Genomic DNA, 17,216 nt, shown 5'->3' on the forward strand with positions numbered 1-17,216 from the left:
TAAAAAAGACTGAAGGAATTTAATTTAACGGCTGTTTTCTCTACACGTTTTATCTATGCTCTTCTATTTCCACTTTCCCCTACTTTACTTAAATGGGGGGGGGGGCACAGTTTTGTCACAACAGAGTGTTTCAATACAATACATTACAAAAATAAAATACTTGCTTTGCTAAGTTTTGCTTCTGCATATTATGAATATTAGCAGAAGGCAGTGCTGCAAAGGCTCAGTTATGAGCTTTCAGTTTTACTTATTAGAGTTAGGAAAACTTTTTTCTACTTGCAGCTGTCCCCAGTGGTCACCCTCTACAACAAATTTTCATACTGTAAGTCTGTAAGCCCCCCTTTTCCTGACTTCCGATTGGTCTCTCTTGCCTATATGAATAATACAAGGACCAGTCGGTGCAGCTTATGCAAATAAATCCATCCTAATATGGGAGCTGAGGAATGAAATATGGCAGACGGGGCCAACATGGAGGAGTCGGAGGGAGAGCAATGAGAGTTCCGTTAAGGGCAGCTGCTGCTGGCCAAGGGAACACCGGAGGGAGGACAGGGGCTGAAAGCCGCGGCGGGGCGACGAGTGAGCAGTGGCGTACCAGGGAATGGTGTAGGATCACATCTGGAATTAGTGCATTGTCGGCTCACAGCAGCCGCTACTATGCCGTGGGTCGGCAGCATCAGGAGGCTCCGAAGGCGGAGGGAGAGCTCCGAGCTGCCGCTACCCCCCGGCTGGGAAGAAGCGCGCGACTACGACGGGCGACCTTTCTATATTGATCACAATACGAAGCAAACGTCCTGGATCGATCCTCGAGACAGGTAAGACTGAATCATGGGGTGTTGGTGGGGGTGGTGTACACGCATCTGGAATGTGCTAAAGTAACTGTAAGTAGTTTTGGAGTTATTCGGAGCAACCAGGGAAGGGGCGTACACTTGGAAAGAATATCCAGAGAAGGGGCATTTTCACTGGCATCACTCCAAGGGGACTCTGACTACTGTTTTTAAAAGATGTTAAGAAACTTGAAGAAAATAATTAACCGTGATTAAGAGGATTGGTGGAAAGGAAAATTATTGACGGTGATTATGGACACAGGTTTTGAAGCCTGGATGTATTTTTGTAAAGCATGGTTTACAGTCAGACTCCCACATTCTGGTAATGACAACTCTTTTCCAGCTGTTTTCGAGGCTGCTGTCTTTCTTAAGTCCGTTTTCTTCCGCAGCTCTGTTGGTGTGTGCCGACGCCAGTAAGCCTACTTTCCCCACCCGGCTGACTGTACAATAACAGTAACTTTTTTTGGCATTGAATCGGAGGTTGTTGTAGCTACGGATGTGCACTCTATTCTAGTTTGAGGCGTTCCACAGCTGCCGGCATTTCCTTTCTACAGCACTAAGTTTAATTCATTTTATGGATACCTAGTTTGGAAAATGCCCCGGGTTAAGTGACGGCTGTATTTTTACAGAAAAGACGACGGGCTGGCAGACGACGTGTGGACCATGTTTACTTTTGGACTGCATTAGGACATCGTAGATGTATCTAATGTATATTTTGTCCATACGTTTTAACTGTGCGCTTTTCTTAAGTACTTGGGGGCTGTCGGGGGGCACTTGTACGTACAGCGCTGGTTGCGTTCCTGTTTTTTTCCCCTTTTATCATCGCTTGTGGTAGTTAATCCTCTAGTAGACTTATTGTTTTTGTGTGAAATTATTGTTTGTTGCTTCTTTTTCCTTGGTCAGTTGACGTTTCAGTGGTTGAAGCACTATTGGAAAACTAAAGTGTTTCCACGGAATGATTCTGGTTTTTGAAATCTTCCAACATAGTGTTGCGGATATGGACACAGGGAGGTGTCCAAGTAAGAACTACGGAAATGGACTGGTATTGCTCTCTGTCAAACATCACAAACAACAAATCACTTTACATTGTTCTCTTAGCTAATTCTGTCATAACATTAACCAGTTGTTAGTTTCTTCTTGATTTTTCCAGGTGCAGGTCAATGGCATTTAAATACCTCTGACATCCGTCCAGTAATGTACCTTAGTTTAAAGAGATGTCTGCTTGGCGACGGGTTTTTTTGCTTACTTGCAGTACGTTTTGAGATGCTATGATTTGCAGACTGCTTTATAGTTGAATGGGGACCCGGGCCACCATACCTCTTTGATTCTGATTTTTGGCTCTCAGTTTTTCTTAATCTTTTAAAAGTATGATTTTTTTTGTGGAAGATCATTGCTAGATATGTTAAACTAGTAGTGCCAGACCTTACAATTGAAGACACTTTATTCAGAAAATGTACTACAATTCAAATGATCTTATTTTGTACTCCTAAATTTAATAAAAATGCCCCTGGTTTAGTGCATTTATTTCTTCTTGATTGGCATGTCTTTGCTATTGATTCGTGAAACAACAGATTGAGTGCTGTATGTACTACTTGCATTTGTATGTCTTTGACTGTACTAAGAAAAAATACGTTATGTGCCACTAACCACTTTCAGTGTTGACCTAATTAAGATGTTTAGAAAATGGGGAGAATAAATCTAGTATTTTTCCCCAAAACCCATATTTTATATGTGTGCAAATAAGTACCGCAAATGTTGTTAGGTGATGTCAGTGATGATCAGATGTTCAGGTGTCAAATACCTTCACATGTCATCTCCGTAAGGTCATTGATCTCATGCTGTCTCCTGCCTGGCTGAGTAAACATACTTTCAAGGGTCCTGTAATTGTTCATATACGCACATTGTATTACATCAGGGGCCTTCTTCGCGATTAACAGAGAGAATCCTTGTATAAGTGATGTAGTGTTAAGAGTTATGTGCTATGCACAAATTAACAAGTTCAAGATTAAAATGTCTCCTTTTCAGTTGTTGTGCCAGTTTTCTTCACACTGTTTCAATGAAGTTTCTCAGATTGTTCTTTTCTTTAATTAGTTAATGTCCTCTTTCCCAGTGTAATACTTTTATACCCAGCCCCCCCATCATGTTTTTGTGCTGCATTTCCATGAGTGGTTTGACTGTGTGTGCAAATCTAAGTATGGGGGAGATGTTTTAACTTGTAAAGTTTTATGTGTTAAATTCCAAAACACATGCATACTTAGTATCACAACATGAGTGAGATGTATTGCTACCTTTAGGGAAGAATGTATATTTGCTGTCTTCTATTCAGTTCTGCTATTTCTTTAACATGTGTAATATGTGCAGGCAAACAGTTATGCCTTTATCTTTTTTACATGCTGTATTTAGGATCATAGGAAGTTACTAGGCTATTGGCCATGAGGCCCTTACAAGCCAAGCCAAGAATGTAGACCATGGTTTGACAAGTCAGCACCCAATGCCCCTGTCCAGCAGGGACACAGGTGGAATCCCAAGGTGTGTATTTTCTGTTCCCCATCCAGCTATCCATGTTGCACTTAAAGAGCATTAATGAGGTACTCTGCTTGACATGGAGTGTGTCTGTTTTACTGAAGGGGGAGTCTCTGGGATGCAAAGCTGTCCCGCCAACAAGTCCTGTTGGTGTCACAGACCAGGTTGAGGTTGCACATGCGAGTTACTTGCGTGGAGCTTGACTTGTGGATATACAGCAGTCCCATCGAGGCAGGGTCTGAGATTGCTTTGTATGCCAGACAGAGGTTTGTAGGAGACTGAATAGAGTGACAAGGCTTTTAGCCTATTTGTGTAGGGTAGATGTTTGAGGCCCTAGATTCTCCTGATGAGGAACCTCTGTGGTCTGTCCAGCTGCTGCATATGCTTTGTGAGGTACATGTTGAAAGGGGCATTGTGGTCAATAATGGGTCTTATAAGGAAAGAATACAGGGATGTTATGACCACTTTGTCCCTGGATGAGATACCCTTACTAATAATCGTGAACATTTTATTTGTTGCATGCATATCCAAGTGTGGAGGAATGCTTTTGTTTACAAACCAGTAATAACTTGTAAGACACAGGAAACAGTTAATACAATATGAAGAATCAGGTTGTATTTCCACTATTAAAGAGTAATATAGCAGTATGTATTGGTTGCTGTATAAAACTGCTAAGTGTGACTGCAGGCTAATTCTTTAAAACAGTGTGATCTGGCAAACTATTCAACATGTCTAGTACTCTGTCACTAAAACATAGCCTTTTTGTTTAGCCTTTATACCTAATGATGCTTTTATCCCCTTTTCTGCTGTCATTTGGTTTCAGAGAGGTTTGTTCAATGTAGATCATTCCCACTTGTATTGTCTTACAGAAAGGATTTAAATACTTGCACCTTGTCTCTTTTTATTTTCTGTTATAAAGGGAAAAAAAGGTTTAGCCTTTAGTGTCGGTTTGAAGAGTACACATCTAGTATATGCAGTCCTTGTATTTTTATCATTTTTTTTATTCTCTCTGTATTTTTTCATATTTGTCTTACTAATGGGATACCAAACAGACTGAATTTTAAACCTTACTAATGAAGTCTATAAAGGGTCATTTATTTTTTGAGCTGTAGAATAATTTGTCTGAGAATATTTCACTGGTGCATATGTCTCTGAGATGGATTGTTAAACTGCTCTTTAGATTTCAAGTATATTTTTGTCATAGCACCCAGGTGCCTGAAATTTGTTACTTAGAAACTGGGTGCATATTCTAGTATATACCCACCTGTTTAAAAGGAAACAGTTAATATAATATTTAATTTTTCGAAAATAGATATTTTAAACATGATTAGCTCTTCGTGCTCAGAAATGGCCTTGAATTTCAGATAAATATATTTTTGAAATTTCCTTTTCATGCTCATAGTCTTGGTTATAAGAACTGGATATGTGAATATTTAGAAATTAACCAATTCAAGTCTCAGAAGTTTTGCAGATTTACTCTCATGATCACCTGATTTTTGTTCTCTTGGCAGTTCCTGTAAGCCTTTCCTCGTTTCACTATGTAAACTTTTAGTTCCTGTTGTCCACTGAGCTGAGTCAGAACACACCAGATTGACTTTGCGACCTTTTATTATTTAACAGATAAGGACAACCAATAGTGATGCCATAATCAGTTCATCTACAACATATCAACACATACCATCAAACCATCATCTCAAGCCGGTTGGTGTACACCCACCTGTTCCAGCTGCCACTTCATGGTAAACTGGGTGTGCATTCCTGACTACCTCAGACTTGGTGGCAAACCCATTTAACTCATACTTACAAACCACATACCCCTTGAAGTGGTCAACAGTCAAATCTGTGTCCAACTTGAGGAGAGCCAAGGCTGTTGAACAAGAACAAGGAGGAACACAAGGGGGGTGAAGCTGTAAGGCCACCATCAAACTGGTATACCATGCCGTTCCCCCCCAAAAAAAACGGCCTCACAAATAAATTCTGGATTATGAAAGAAGGCAAGTTAAACTTTGAAAAATTTTGAATAGCAACAACCATATCCAAATTAAACAAATCAAAACCCGTGTTATTTAAATGAACATTGTCCAAATCATAGAAATTGGACTCCACTCTGTCAATATCACTGTGCTCAATCACCTGAAAACCAGTTTGGCTAGCAGCTCCCTTGACTCTGTGGTTGATAAAACGCCTCACTCTCTCAATGGCACTAGGCCTTCTAGCACCCTTCCAGTACAGTCTAGGGGTGATGGTAGACCAAAAGAAGTCTACTCTCTGATATAGCTGCTGCAAATGTTCCATGTTAGACAAGATTCTGGTCAACAATATCTTCTTAGTGGCTTGATCCAGATAATTTCCCCCGAGGTGAATTATCACAATGCTGGGCAAGGCTTCTTCCATTGTAATCTTATGCCAGATTTCCCAAATTGAAACCACCTAAGACCTGGGAAACCAAAAAAATGAACTGTTCACCGGTTACTACCAAAGAACTTGTGTGACCAGCCGGCCGGTCCAAGGCTTGGAAGGATGCTCTCTGAATGAAAGAGTGGCTCCAACTTCCCTGCAAGAGAAACAAAAAATTAATGCCTTGTGTTAAACAAAAATGCATCAGAGACCCACCTTTCCATTCTTTGAATGACCTGCACAGACTGCCCTACCATGGCCAAGTCTGATGACCTGTCCAAAAGGAATGGGAGGGGTATCCTTGTGGGTGAATTCCTTTCCCTGCCAAGGCTTGCATAAGAAATGCATTAATCTCTGGTAGGTTAAACGGCCTGCCGGAGGCCCACACGAAAACCAATCCTGTCCTCTTCTCTAAGGAGGTAATATTAAATATTAAACTAACCCAATGCATGGGGCAAGTGACTAGCCCACTGGTCTTGTCCAGGCACATCAAATTTTTCAGTCTTGGATTTTTTTCAACCAAATCATGAGAAACTCCCTGTGGATGACAAGATCCTCTAAACAAAGTTAAAGGAGAAGTTTATTAGCTCGGAAAGCACCTGCATACAAAGATGTGAAGAAAGTGGCTATAGAGACAAACAAGTGAAATTCATCAGTGGGCCTGTAAAGACCTTGAATAACAAGGGGAAACAGTTGTCTCCCAGTGGGTTTTCTGGGATACTGGGAAGGTCCCTGCATGTTCTGTAGGACTTTAACCATCCTCCCCATAACCCAATGCCCTGACACAGCCTGTAGGCCCCAAAACACTACAACCATCCTAAAGCTGCCAGGTGTACTCTGAGAGTTTTAGGTGAATCCCCTGCTGTGGACTTAGCCACTAACAATTGTAGCAACAAGTGTCCTCCCCATGGCCTGGGATGAGTGAGCAAAAACCTGTAGAATGTCTTAAACCTGTAGAGATGATGAGTGTGCTTTCCTAGTGTTGCCGGCCTAAGAATTTGCCAGAACTGATAATGCTAGTCTTCTCCAATTAACCAGACTCCCGGAGGAACTGGGGTACCCTTTAAATCCTAATGCCTGGCCAACAGACGAAACCTGGCAAACTGAAACCGGGAAAGGCTGTTAGCTATAGGATCAAGATGACCAGGGACATGAAAACATGAAAGCGACAAATTAATCTGTAAACTCAACAAAACTAAAAGCCTGATGACTGAGTGGACACACCTGAATCTGGAAGAACATTTTTTGTGAGCGTGAACCACTGCTATATTGTCTGAGTGAAAAATTATCCTCTTGTCACATAATCTATCCTTCCATACTAATACTGCCACTCAGATGGGAAAAAATCTCTAGAATCATGATGTCCCTCCTCCTCTCCATGGACCAACTTTCTGGCCTCCTTTCAGCAAACCGGGTACCCATAAAATATCTCCCCCCATACTGGAACCCCCAGCCACATCAGCAAAAAGCTCAAGGTCGGTGGCTGTGGTCCAAGGGGGCTGCCAAAAATGTAAACCATAACCAAAAGTCCTCTTTAAGCTGTCTAGTCAACCTGACCAGGCAGTGCTTGGGCCTATTACCTTTCAACAGGTCAGATACAGACCATAGGAAGGTTCTGCCTGGAGAAACTGCCCTACAGGGAAAATTCAACACACCATATAACTGCATGATGTCTCCTACCTGTACTTTGCTGGAACACAAAAATCTCCAAAGTAACTGCCGGACTTGTCACAGTTTGGGCGGAGGAAACTTGAAAGAGTTATCAGTGGCATCTTTGTCTCAGCCTAGAAAGTCAGGACCCAGCTCGGCCCTTCTGACTTGTCATCGGCCAAGGGTACCCCCACCTTGCTGCAAAGCTGCTTGAAAATGGACATCCCTGACCCTCCTCTACTATCAAAAGTCATCTAGGTAGTGTACTGCTGACCAGCAGGGGGCCTGTTTTTGCCAACAGCAGTGTAAGGCTGTGTTAAATATTTCAAAAGTTGCACAAGTCACAGAACACTCCACTGGCATTGCAGTATCGAAAAATATCTTCCCATTGAACTGAAAACCTTAATAAGGCCAATTCTCTTTCTCATCAAGAGAAGATGGAAAGCAGAAAGGATATCCATCTTACAGAGCATGGGGTCTGTATAGCCCATGATGACTTCCACAGCCTGATTCAAAGAAGAGTAGTGTACCTTTGTCAATTTGGTGTCAATAAAATCTTTGACTGAACCCCCCCACTGGATGAGAAGTGATGAATCAATCTGAATTCACCCTTCTGTTTCTTAGGAACCAGGCTGATACGACATATTTTAAATAAAAAAACATGGAGGGGATGAAAAGGGACCAAATATCCTTCCAGCTCATCACTCTTTTTCTATTAACCTTTCTCTATTAATCTGGCCACAATGTGTTCATGTCCTTTGATGGATGACAAATTATTAACTAACTTGGAATCTAATGGGGTTGTGGAGTGGATTGGAAAGCCTATGGAAAAAAAAAACTTTAATAAGTGTGGCTTCCCTAGACCCCTATCTAGCAGAGCGACTGACATGATGCCCGTGATGAATTTCCTATCTTCCATCCAATCATCAAGGTTCCTTTTGAAGAGGGCCAAAGAGGCACTCTGCTTGACATGTATGGGCAGTCTATTTCAGATCTGGGAAGTCTCTGGGTCAGGAACCTATCCCTCCAGCATATTTTGTTCATTGTGATGACAAGGTTTAGATCCCTGGAGCGTGTGTCTCTGAGGGATTGGGATTTCTTTAAGTGTAGCATGTCCAACAGCTCAGGGTTTGACATGGCCTTCTATGGTAAGCAGAGATCGCCTCTGAGTAGACGGTATGTGATAGAGTATAGGTGGAGTTTTGTTAGATGGTCAGCATAGGGCATCTGCTTTAGGCCTGTGATTCTTTTAGTTAGGCATTTCTGCGGCCTTTCCAGTTGTTGCAGATGTCTTGAGAGGTACATACCAAGTGGAGCATTGTATTCTATAATGGGTCTAATGAGGGATGAGTACAATGGGACAATGACCTCCTTTTTTCTGGATGAAAAGCCCTTAGTGATGAGGTGTGCCACATAGAAGGATTTCCTGACTGTTGTGGCGATGTGGTTATTGAAGGTGAGACCACTGCCCACCTTTGTCCCTAAGTCTCTTATCACACTTTCAGTGTTTAGTGTGCTGCCACCTATGTGGTAATTCATGGGTGCATGTTTTTCCCAAAGGGGATAACTATACATTTCTTGGCATTGAGCTTGAGCCCATGGCTGTGGCAGCAAGCATCTGTTTCTGTAAGGCCCTTTTGTAGAATATCCACATAATTTGGGGATTCAATAATGGCTCCCAGTTTGCAGTCATCTGCGAACTTTGTTTGCCAGAGTCCCTTAGTGTCGGCCTGTAGATGCCAAACAAGAGCGGTCCCAGGACTAAACCCTGAGGTACTCCACTTGTCATTTGTCTGGAGCTGGATTTGGAGTTGGCTACTTTTACAGTATGGGTTCTGTCAGTAAGCCAGTTGGAAACCCATTGAGTGACATAGGGATTAATGCCCAGCTTACAAAGTTTATCTATGATTCCAGAGTGGGGGATGGTGTTGAAGGCCTTGGCAAGGTCCAGATAGGCTGTGTGGACCACCTCACCCTTGTGCACGGCTCTGGAGACTGATTCGAAGAAGTCAGTCAGATTCAGGAGACAAGATCGGCCCTTCATGAACCCAAACTGCGTGGGGTCCAGTGTTTGAAGGTTGCCAATGTCTTTGTTTATAAGTTCCATGATAATATGTTCCATGGCCTTGCAGATCAGGCTCATCAGACTGATGGAGCGGTAGTTCCCGGGATCCAAGGTGGATCCCCCCTTGTGGAGTGGGTTAACTGTAGCTGTGCGTCACTCAGTGGGCATGAAGCCTGAGGTGAGGCTATGATTAAACATGACACTTAGGTGAGGTGCCATTTCATTTTGAAGTTCATGTAGTGCACAGCCTGGGATGTCATCTGGTCCCATGGATGCTGTATTCTTAGCTTTGGAGAGTGTGTTTTTTACCTGTGTGGCTGTTATTACCGGCAATCTTTCAGTATTGAGATGGGCCCTTTAGGGGGTGGGGGGGGGTGAAGTTTGCACTGAATTGATCTGCCAGGATATTGGCAATATCCTTGTGATCAGTATATTTAATGCCATTCTGTTGTAGCTCAGAGTAGATCTGAGCATTGCCATTTAGATTCTTGACATAGCTATAGAATGTCTTGTGGTTGTCTTTGGAATCTTTGGCAATTTTATTTTCGTAACTAGCTTTGAAAGATTTTATTAGGGATCTCAGCTTCTTACTGAGGCTGGTATGGGAGTTTTTTGCATCCTGGGATTTTCCTCTTTTCTGCAACAGTTTCTTCCTTTTGTTGTAAAGTTTGTTTATGGCAAGGGACCACCAGATTGGCTTCCTTTTTTTGGAGGAGAGCATCTTGGTTCTATTGGGGATGGCACGATTCATGCACGAGTGGATGTGCTCCTACAGTGCCTTAGTGTAGGATTCAGCAGTCGAACTTTCAGTTCCTGTCTGCATGGGTGTCATGAAGTTTGTCACTTCTGACTTGAGTAGCATGAAGTTCACTTTGGAGAAGTTTTTTACAGAGGTTTCCTTACTGGGGGGTGAGGGTAGGATGTTGATGTCAAGGGTGATTAGCTTATGGTCAGAACTGACCAATGAGGGGGTGACCATAGGTGTGGAGCATTGATTTCCCATGTTGATAATGACCAGGTCTAGGATATTGGAGCCCCTGGTGGGACTATGGATTAGCTGATCCAGGGCATTGGAATTTATGAATTCCAAGAACCGTTGGAGAAAGGTGTTGGCACTTGAGTAGTTTTCCCAGTTAATGGCAGGGTAGTTAAAATCACCCAGTATTAGGATGTTTGGTTGTATCTTAATATTTTCCAGTATGTTTAGAAAGGAGTAGTGAGAATCTTGGGGCATGGTGGGGGATCTGTAGCAAGCTACAATTTGGATTGCAATTTTACCTAGTGTTAGTTGCACCTGGAGAATTTCAGATGCATTGTGTTGGCAACTAGCCTGATGTTGTGAACATCCTTGGTGAATATGGACACTCCTCCACCTTTAGTGTTTCGGTCCTGGTTTGGTGGCTGAAAAGCGTGGTAAGAGTTGTAGCCTGGTTTTGCAGGTGTGGTCTCTGGAGCCTTGAACCAGGTCTCAGTTACTGCGCAGATATCGATGTTCTCCATTTTTAGGAGTGCCTCAAGAGAGTGCATTTTAAGGTTTAGACTTCTAACATTGAGTAGCATTCCCTTCAGATATTAATTGTCAGACCCATATCTCTAGGTATGTGTTGCCTCTTCTTTCTCAGGCTTGTCAGCTTTTTTCTGTTTCTCCGGACTCTTGAGAGTAAATTTCTGCTCTTTCCTTGCTAGGGTCTTTCTCTCAAGTAGCTCGTCATTCTATCAAATGTAGTTATGATGCATCAGATGCCTTTTGTATGGCTGCTGCTTTTGGTTCAGTTCTGAGGAGGTATTCTTGGGTTAGTCTTCAACCTTTACCCGATGATATTAAGGCTAAGTTGATGGATGATCCCTTGGATAATAAACTTTTGTTTGGGGGTGGGGCTGCTGGTTTAATTAAGTCTCTTCAGGACAAGGGGAATGCTTTACAGGAACTTAAACATGTCTTTGTTTCTCCTGAGCCTAAACTTCAGTGAAACTGTCCTTCTAAGCCAGCCTTTGTTCATTGGCAATCTTGCCCTCCTTCTAAAGGTAAAAAGGGGGCTAAAAGGACTTCTCCTGCTAAGGCCACTCAGACTGCAGGGATTCTAAAGCCTTCCTTTCCTGACAAACCAGGTGTTGTCTGACTATCCACCTGTTCCCAGCCACATTCCTCTTTCTCTTCACTGTGCTCTTTCTCTTCCTGTTTGGGCCCAGGATTCTTGGGCTCTGTCAGTCATTCGACAGGGGTACTTCATGTCTGGATTTCCTGCCCTCCTTTTATGGGCATTCCTCAGCCTCCTTGAAACAACTATTTTTTCTCAGAGGTTCTTCAAGACCTCTTGTCTAAGGGTACTGTTCAAGAGGAGCCTGTGTCCCAAAGGGTTTTATTCAAGAATGTTTCTAGTGCCCAGAAAAGAAGGTACTTGGAGACCTATTCTAGACCTCTCTTATCTAAACACTTTTCTGAAGGTGCCTTCCTTTTGGATGTTGTCCCTTCAGTCCCTTTTTCCTCTCCTGCTGCTTGAGGCCTTTCTGGTGTCTGTGGATCTCAAGGATACTTATCTCCATATTCTGATGCATCTTGTTATCAGGGGTGTTTGCATTTCTCTGCTTCCTGGCATTTTCAGTTCTTTGCTTTGCCCTTTGACCTTTTTATTGCCCCAAGAGTATTCACCAAATGCCTCACTCTTGTGATTGCTTTTTGCAGGGTTCAAGGGATCCCAATCTTTCCTTATTTGGATGACCTGCTGATTCATGCATACTCTCCAGAGGTCCTTTTGCAAAGTCTTTGTTTTACCATTTCTCTTCTTTCTTTCTGGGTTGCTGGATTCAAATGGTGCCAATGCTGGCATCCCTGCCTCCTCCAAAGGCATTACCTCTCATTTATTCTTTCAAACTCTGCTTCACCTGGCCTCTGTTACAGCCAGGAAGTTTCTGAGAGCTCTGGGGTTCATGGCTTCCACCATTCCGATGCTCTCTCTGGCCAAATTCCACGAGGAAGTTCCAGTGGTTTCTGAAATCGGTGTCGCTTCAGCATGCGCATCCTGTAGCCTTTCTAGTTCCTGTTCTCCCGTGTCTCATGAAAGAACTTCTGTGGTGGATTCAGCAGTTGTCTTTGAATCCAGGGTTCCATTTTTGACCTCCTCTTCCCTCTTAGGATCTGTTCACAGATGCTTCAGATGTGGGATGGGGAGCAACATTTGGCTCCCTAAGGGTTCAGGGCGTGTGGCCTACTTGCCAGCAGAAGGAGCACATCAGCATCAAAGAGATGAGACCTCTTATGCTGGCTCTTCAAGCCTTTCATCCTCTCTTCTCTCCAGGGCCTCTCAAGGTATTCACAGACAATAGCACAGTTATGTGGCATATCAACAAACAGGAGGGTACAAGATCTTACCGTCTTTGCTGGCTGGCACTTCTGGTATGGGATCTGGCTATCAGGTATCAAGTGACTCTTTAGGCAGTTTATGTTCCTTCAGATCAGAACACTGTGGCAGAGAATCTGAGCAGGTCCTTTACTCAGTCCCACAAATGGATGCTTCACAGGGATTTGTTTCTGGACATTGTTCACCAGTAGGGTACACTTCAAGTAGATCTCTTTGCCTCCTTGTGAACTGGCAACCTCCTTTGTTTTGTACCAGAGTTCCAGGTTCTCTGGTATGGAAGGTGGACGCCATCTCATTTTCTTGGAGGGGGTGTTTATTTATGCATTCTCACCCCTTCCTTTCATTCTGAGAATCCTGTTCAAGATTCAACAGGATGCTCCCAAAATCTTGTTGGTGACTCCCTTTTGGCCACAACAGCACTGGTTCCCTCTACGTCTGCATCTAGTCAAGGGCAATCATCACAAGTTACCTCACAGTGTGGAGCTCTTCACACAAGAGAAGGGGTCACTCGTCCATCCCCACCTGTCCACGCTTCAACTGCCACTGTGGGTGATAGGGTTTTGATCCTTCATAGACACCTTTTTTTCTGAGGGTGTGCTGCAGGTCCTGCAGGAGGCCAAGAAATCTACTACTAGGAAATCCTACTTGTCTAAATGGAAGAGGTTTTCTATTGGTGACTTTCTCATGACCTGGACCCACTTTCTGTGAATGTTCCTTTGGTTCTCTCTTATTTGTGTGAGTTGCTCAGTGCTGGTTTGGCCTATTCTTCTATTAAGGCCCACTTATCAGCTCTTTGCTTGTCTTCCTTTAACTCCCTCATTACCTTCTAGATTTGAGGCTAAGCAATTTCTTAAAGGCGTCCTTAATATTAGACCTCCCAGGAAGCCTGTTCCTCCTCCCCTGGATCTTAATTTTATTCTGGAAAAATTGACTTAGGCTCCTTTTGAGCCTGCTGTTTCAACTTCCTTGCAACATTGTTCTTGGAAGTTAGTTCTTTTGTTGACTCTTACTTCTGCCAGACAAGTGTTTGAGTTGCAAGCCCTTATGGCTTGTCATCCTTTTTATCCGCATGACAGTGAGAGGGTGCTGCATAACCTAGATGTGCATAGACAGCTCATATTTTATTTGGATAAAATTAGAGCTATCAGAGAATCTGACCAGTTGTTTGTTTCATTTTATCCTTGGCCTTTAGGTTTGGCTGTTTCCAAGCAATCTATTTCCACTTGGATTTCAAAGGCTATTGCCTTTTGTTACATTTTTCATGGTGACAGCCTTCCTTCTTTTCTAAAGGCTCATTCTGCTAGAGCTCTGGCTTCTTGTGCATTTTTCAAAGCCTTAGACACTAATTCTATTCTTGAAGCTGCTACCTGGACTTCTCTGCATACCTTTACCAAACATTACCAGTTGGATGGTATCTCCAGAGCTAGAGCTGGTTTTGCTGATGCCATTCCTCATGGCTTCTTAGAGGGCTGTGCTGCTGCTTCCTCCTCCCAAGTTTCCTCCTGAGCTTTGACACTCTCCCATTTGTAATGAATATTGCAGCGGTGAATGTAAAGACATAGTACAGTTGTGTAAAATCCTACCATAATGGTAGATGTTCTTGCCTTCACCGCTGCAGTATTTGCTCCCTTCCTCCATCCCCTAGTCTTTTTTCCTTCCTGGATGTGCAGGTTCTCTTTGGTTTTCCTTGGACTGCTGTTCCTAAGGGGGCAATCAGTTCTGAGGATGGTACTCCTGAACATCATCTTTATGCCCTACGCTTTGCAAGGAGTGTGTAGGTGATGTTCAGCATACCGTAAAGCAACGGTAGACTTTGGTAAACTGGCCAGATGATGGGCTTCATGGGAGGGAATCCCATTTGTAATGAATACTGCAGCGGTGAAGGCAAGGACGTCTACCATTATGGTAAGATTTTACTCAACTGTACTTTCTGACAGCCCTTATTTCCTTGTTTATGTTATGTAAGAAATATGTTCTAGGCCATTCAATTGTGGTTGGTCAAATTACTTTATGGGTAAAAGTTTGGCCTTCACAAAGTTTCTTACAATAACTTGTATTACTACATGCAATGATGTGGAAAGTACTATTTCAGTAGTGGGAAATCAGTATAATTAAGCTCATCCCTTAATCATGTGTAACAACCTGTTAATATTCTTTATTGTGCAGAGGACTATAAAAGTTGGTGCTAACATTGTCTGTGATTCTTTTGTGAATTCTAATATTCGTATTGGGACAATATCCTCTTTATGTATTCTTACTAAATGCAAACACAATAATGATGCTGTGATCTTGCACACTATGCTAATTCCTTTGCCTATCATAATGTTGAAAACAGTTTCAGCCACCTTGCTCTTCACTACCTCTTCTGCTGTAAGAAGGCTTCTTTTAATGTACTAGTTTGATGAAATTGTGTACCTATATTTTGGTGCCATACTTTTCTTTGCTACGTTTGGCTTCAACCTGTTACAGTCTCACAGTGGAATTGTTTATTGAGACTCCTGTAGCTTTCAAGATTCGTATCTGTTAGTATTGTGTCTTTGTTAGTAACCATTTGAAATGTCATGGCTGTCTAGAGTGAGCCCCAAAACATGAAGACTGAATGGCCAAGGAAATGGATTTATAAATTCTGAGATTTTTTTTATGGAATATTCCCTTTTCTTCGAGGTAAACCAATCTCAGAGTTAGTATATATACCTTTAGGGGGTATGGGGGTGCATGGGACTTCCTTCTATATAAAAAAGAAGTTTAAAAGAGAAGAGAATTATTTGAGTTAAGCGTCTGTATTTTCGATCCTTTTTTGACTTGTTGCCACTCGGCATTTTGGGTGCTGACATTTCAGTAGTGAGTCATCTTTATCTATACTTATAGCTTTCAAATTGTGTTTCTTATTTAGGGTATAGTCTCTTGTGTCATTTTCTCTCCCTTCCAAATTTTGTTTCCATTGCCAAAAGTAATATTCTTCACATATGCTCTCCTGTTCTGCATAATTGGCTTTTTGTCTTTCTGGCCCACATTTGTATTTGGCTTTTCACTAGCACTTATGCTAATGCATGCTTTTCCAAAGTGCTTGCGCTTTCTGCATTTGTTTACATACCTTATCTATGGTTGGACACTGATCCTAGCAAGAATGTTGCCCGACAGAGTGCCTCAACTGTTTTGTAGCCTTTTTATTTTTTGCACATGTACCTTACTTGCGTTTGTTGCTGTTTATTTCACTTTTTGATTCTCTTTATTATTTATCACTCTTCTGTCTTCTCTTTTTATTGATTTTATTTTTTTCATCCCTTGATCACGTTTACTTGGATTTTTAATGTGACAAGAGACCTAACAAAGTCCATCAACTTGGGTAGCGTAATTTCTGGTTCACACAGTGATTTCCTTCCTATTCTGCCTTTGTGTGAGGACTTTATTATCTGGGTTATATGTAAATTCATGTGTTTTAGCGTCGTTTGTCTGATGCAATCTGCCTTCCTGGCCTTATCTGCCTTTTGGTTGGCACTTCATAATTTTTGTCTGATATTATATATTCTCTCTGTGTGCCAAGTGGCTACTCTCTTTACCTACCATATTGCAGTATCTCTTCTTGCTGTTGCTTGACACATGTCAAGCACTTTTTTTCCTGTCTTGTAGAAAATACTTTAATCTGCTGCATCAGAAATGCTAGGGCAGCACATTTGAACATAGGTACGTCTCCCAATGTCTGCTTATATAGTGGACATGACAGTCTGTCACAGATGTTGGCAGGCTATAGAGACTAAAGCATCTTTCTTATTTTTATATGTTTTAGCTTTCTACTAATTTTTGCTTTCATTTTTAGTTTTATGATTTAAAGTCTTGGGTTCCCTCCTCTTTGTGAGAGTATATTTTGAAAATGCTCTAAAAAAGTATTTAACATTTTTTTTCATTCCTTGATGTTCCCTTTTTGCTGTTTTTATTCTTTTTACTTACAAATACTTGTGATAATTTCAAGTAATAAAAACTGCCATTTTCAATTTAAAAATCTTTTCAGTGAATGAATTGCAAAGCAAAGACTATTGGGTCATTGAGTAAAAGCTGTTAATTTAGCATATGCAGAATTTATAGTTACTTTTCATTGTCTGTGCTTTGAGTCACCCTTTAGCCATGGCTGTCTTGTACTTACCTCCTTCTATTTCTCGGAAGTATGTAATATTTTTCTAGGGGGAAATGACTCCCAGACCTATAGCAAGTCCTCATATGGAAAGCAGTCACAGAAGGGTGCTTCTGTATCAGGTTATAGTTCTAGAAAACCACAGTCATGAGTTTTGCCTGCAGACCTCTTTCCATTGCATTAAAAAAAAAGTTTAAATTACTGTGACTCCAGATGGTGAATCATCAGTCTGTCTGTGAAGTACCTGGGGCTCAATTTGTTCAACTACT

General features: G+C 42.0%; 1 protein-coding gene across 2 annotated transcripts in view; it reads left to right on the top strand.

Moving 5' to 3' along the window:
* Positions 1-422: 422 nt before the first annotated feature.
* WWC3 (WWC family member 3) overlaps positions 423-17,216 on the top strand; it is a 1,641,181-nt gene continuing 1,624,387 nt past the window's right edge. The window contains exon 1 of one of the 2 annotated variants that reach the window (XM_044072574.1): positions 423-812. In XM_044072574.1, the coding sequence (XP_043928509.1) occupies positions 655-812 (158 nt within the window). In that variant the 5' untranslated portion in view covers positions 423-654. The remainder of the gene's footprint in view (positions 813-17,216) is intronic. The other variant, XM_044072573.1, reaches the window with a different exon arrangement.

This window comes from Protopterus annectens, chromosome 5.part0 (genome assembly GCF_019279795.1).
Source record: "Protopterus annectens isolate FY-2018-M chromosome 5.part0, PAN1.0, whole genome shotgun sequence".
NCBI lineage: Eukaryota > Metazoa > Chordata > Ceratodontiformes > Protopteridae > Protopterus > Protopterus annectens.